At 35.5% G+C, this 3,679-nt stretch overlaps 1 protein-coding gene across 1 annotated transcript in view; it reads left to right on the top strand.

Annotated features, from left to right (window-relative positions):
• LOC109831148 (B3 domain-containing protein REM1-like) overlaps positions 1-2,461 on the top strand; it is a 4,141-nt gene extending 1,680 nt beyond the window's left edge. The window contains exon 4 of the mRNA XM_020398487.1: positions 2,001-2,461. Coding sequence (XP_020254076.1) covers positions 2,001-2,282 — 282 coding nt within the window. The 3' untranslated portion in view covers positions 2,283-2,461. The remainder of the gene's footprint in view (positions 1-2,000) is intronic.

Raw genomic sequence — 3,679 nt, 5'->3', positions numbered from 1 at the left:
TTTACAACTTAATTAGTTCTTTTTTTGTAATAAACCAGTACAATGTATTAAGGGTAAATTTCAAACAACCCCGAAAAAGTTCGGGACATTTTGAGATAATCCCCGAGAAGGTTTCGAAAATTAGACACAATATCCAAAAACTTTTCCTGCAAAATTCCCAAGACTAACACTGTTCAACACTAACGTCTCACATGCTGTGCGTGTGTGACCAAAATACCCCCGAAAAAGATCCCCTTATAATTTTTTTAATGAGATTTTTTGCATACACACGTCCAAATCTTACAAATGTTTTTTTTATAACTTTGCATGGAAAAATGGGGCTCACAAAAGTAAAACCTGGATTTTGTCAAATACAGTGTTTGATTGATATTTTTCGTACTAGGGATATGAGTGCCGCGGCGTAGGATAGATTTATCAAATGTGATCCGATCCACAAAAATTCTATTGATTTCAATTGCATTTGTAATTTCACTTAAATTTCCTTAACAAAGCATAGTCAGATATTCTTAATAAAAGTATGAGCTGCTAAAAATATCGGTTGAATTTTGTTCTTCGTACAATTTTTTGAAGGAGAAAAGCAGGGCAATGTGTATATACTGAGATATGTACACCATAGGAGACACCAAAAAGAGAAAACTAAAACGGCTATGTATAAGAGGAAATAAAAGCTACCATAGTTTGTATCCCAGAGGGTGGAGAGCGGACTGTTGTTGGCATCCATCGGAGCAAGAATATAATATATGCTATCTCCTATTTTATTACACACAGTTCAGTTAGTTTCTCGAAATAAAGCGCCAACAGTAGCATCATTCAACATCCAATCATCCAATTTGTTACACCTATAAAAACTTATTCTGATAAAAAAAAAACAAGCTGATGGTTTTCCTGATCAGTTAAGTCGCGTGAGCAGACAATGAAGCTCCCTCCCCATCGCCAACATCGTCGAAGTCATTGATATTGTGTATGGACATTGTTTGCTTAATCCTTTCAGTCAAATTATTCTTTTGACCTCCTGTCCAAAAAATCAAAAAAATTGACACAATTAGATATAATTTTAGAGGGCTCTATTTTTACTCCATTGAAGATGAAATTATCTCTCGCTCCCCATATACACCAACAAACTGTAGGTACGATAATATTCCATAGCGTTGTCGACGATGATGGTTGAAAGAAGTTCCCCTTGTTGTGAATTAAAGATGATAAAGACTGATGATTGGGATGTAGACCCATTTTGTTGCAGAAGAATATCCATACCGTACGAGCAATTGGACATGAAAAGACAAGTGTTAAGTTGTTTCCTCCTCGTTAGAGCATAAATCACATATGGTAGAACCATCCCATCCTTTTTCGCTAAAAAAGCCTTTGTTGTAGTCTCGCTTTGATTAAAAGCCAGTAGAAAAATTTTACCTTCGAAGGCAAAATAGATTTCCAGATTAAGCTTTGAAGGGGGCATAAAACTCCTTTATAATTGAGGAATTTACATAGGGAGTGAACTGTGAATTTTCCTTCGTTGGTTAGTAACCAAGTAGGATGATCATCATAGTCCATCAGTTGTAAAATTGCAAGAGAGGACAGAAGGAGTGCCTTAGCCTATCGAAGAGCGGGAGATCACGTTCTTCTAAGTAGCGCTTGCCATAACCAAGCTCCTGCTCAAAAAGACCCTTGCATTTTAGTCAGAGAATTTGAAGACCAGACTAGTTCATGCAATGAGGGGTAAAGACTCCCAAGGGAGTTATGGCCAGACCATTTTATCTTCCCAAATTGTCTTCATACAAATCCTCTTCATATCCATGACAAACAATAAGACTGAGAATAGCTTTTTCATAACCTCTTATGTACGTACAACAAAATCCTTGAAGATGCAATCCACAAACCAAACAACCTGCTAGTAAGATGACATTAGTTTTCTGCGCAATTAGTTATTCATGATAGAGATGGACGATGTTTTTTATATTTTTGTTACATTCTTATTGGTAATTAATCGTGACGAGCCATGGCAGAACATTCCGACACGATTCAAGGAGTCGAGTGGACTATGGGAGCAAGATGAGCTGAGCCTTGAAGATCCAAAAGGCCGATTATGGACCATTAAGCTCCGTCGTAAAAAGGGAAGGCCGGGAAATTCACTACGGTGTACCATGTCTAAAGGTTGGCTAGAGTTTGCTCGCGCTAACAAGTTGAAGGATGGAGATAGATGCATCTTCAAATTAGTGTCTCAAGGCGAAGGAAAGGAAAATGTTATGCAAGTGAAAGTACTCAAGAAGTGTATATTTGACGCATGAAACAATCTCTTGCTAAACATAAGTGTAACATGTATCTATCTGTACTTAGTTTCAATGTTTGTTCATATAAGTCTCCTGATGTACCTAGAGGTGCCGGGAGTCCGGAACCGCTAGTTGAATACTTGAAAGGTCTGGAACTTATCATGTCGGTGTTATAAATTTATACTCTAATATGTCATTCAAGCTGTTTTTTTTGTTCCAATAGCTTTTTAAAACCCACTTAAAATAGGTGATCAATGGCAGAGCTACATAGTGTCCAGTGGTGTCACCAGTGGTGTCACTTGACAACACTATATATCCTATTTTATACACACTTTTATGCATTTTTTAACTTGTATTTGTTACTTTGGGACACCATAGAAATTAGGATAGGACATCACTAATAGGGCCAAATTTGTAAAGTTATTAATATAGGTCCAAAACAACAATCATAAGCTATATGATGACCCCACTGATACAAAATCCTAGCTCCACCAATATAGGTGATTAATACATAAATGTGTGCACACTAGTACATAACATACGGTTGTTATTGAAAAGGTAGATTTTGTATCATTTTTGACCGAAAATAGAAATCCAAACATACGGTCATTCTCACTTCTCATTCCTTCCTACCAAACACACCTTCTTTTTTGAAGTTAGAATGTTCATTCCCACTTCTCATCAATTCCCACTTTATGTGGGAATGAGCATTCCCAATAAAATGATAGGGAATGAGCATTCACACTTAAATGAGAACCAATAAAATATACAATTTTAAAATACATTCATTCCCACTTTATTTTATAAATTACACCCAAACGTGAGAATGAAAATGACTATTCCAATCTCACATTAATTCCATTCCATTCCTTCCTTCATTCCATTCTCATTTGAGTCCATTCCCGCGTACCAAACGAGACGTAAATTCACCGTTATATTGGGAAATTTTCACAAAACCCTCATCCAACAATCGAGTTTCCTATGAAAGCTCCTGATCTTTGTAAATTCCACTAAACACAAATGAATATTTTCTAGTAAAACATCCAATTCAACACTGTCTTTTTTTTTCTCTCCATGAAACTTGCCAAGGACTAGGCAGTCTTGTTAGGGCTGCAAACTAGATCAGATTACAAAAATGCAGAAAGAAATAGAGAATAATAATCAATAAAACTGCCAACAAATAAAACTGCCGCACCCAATAAAATAGGGTTTTATTCATGTTATATGTCTTCATTTAAAAAAGAGTCTTTTATTGACTTAAAAATAAAATAGAAGGTTAAAAAATAATATTTACCAAAAGTTAATTGCACTACTGTTTCCTATTTTTTCACTAAATGGCCCTACTTGTAAGATCGTTGCACTTAAATGTCATATAGTATTTTCTATTGAAAAATATTGATGTCATTATATATTTC

This window comes from Asparagus officinalis, chromosome 2 (genome assembly GCF_001876935.1).
Source record: "Asparagus officinalis chromosome 2, Aspof.V1, whole genome shotgun sequence".
Taxonomy (NCBI): domain Eukaryota; kingdom Viridiplantae; phylum Streptophyta; class Magnoliopsida; order Asparagales; family Asparagaceae; genus Asparagus; species Asparagus officinalis.
This window is presented reverse-complemented; position numbering and strand designations above follow the sequence as displayed.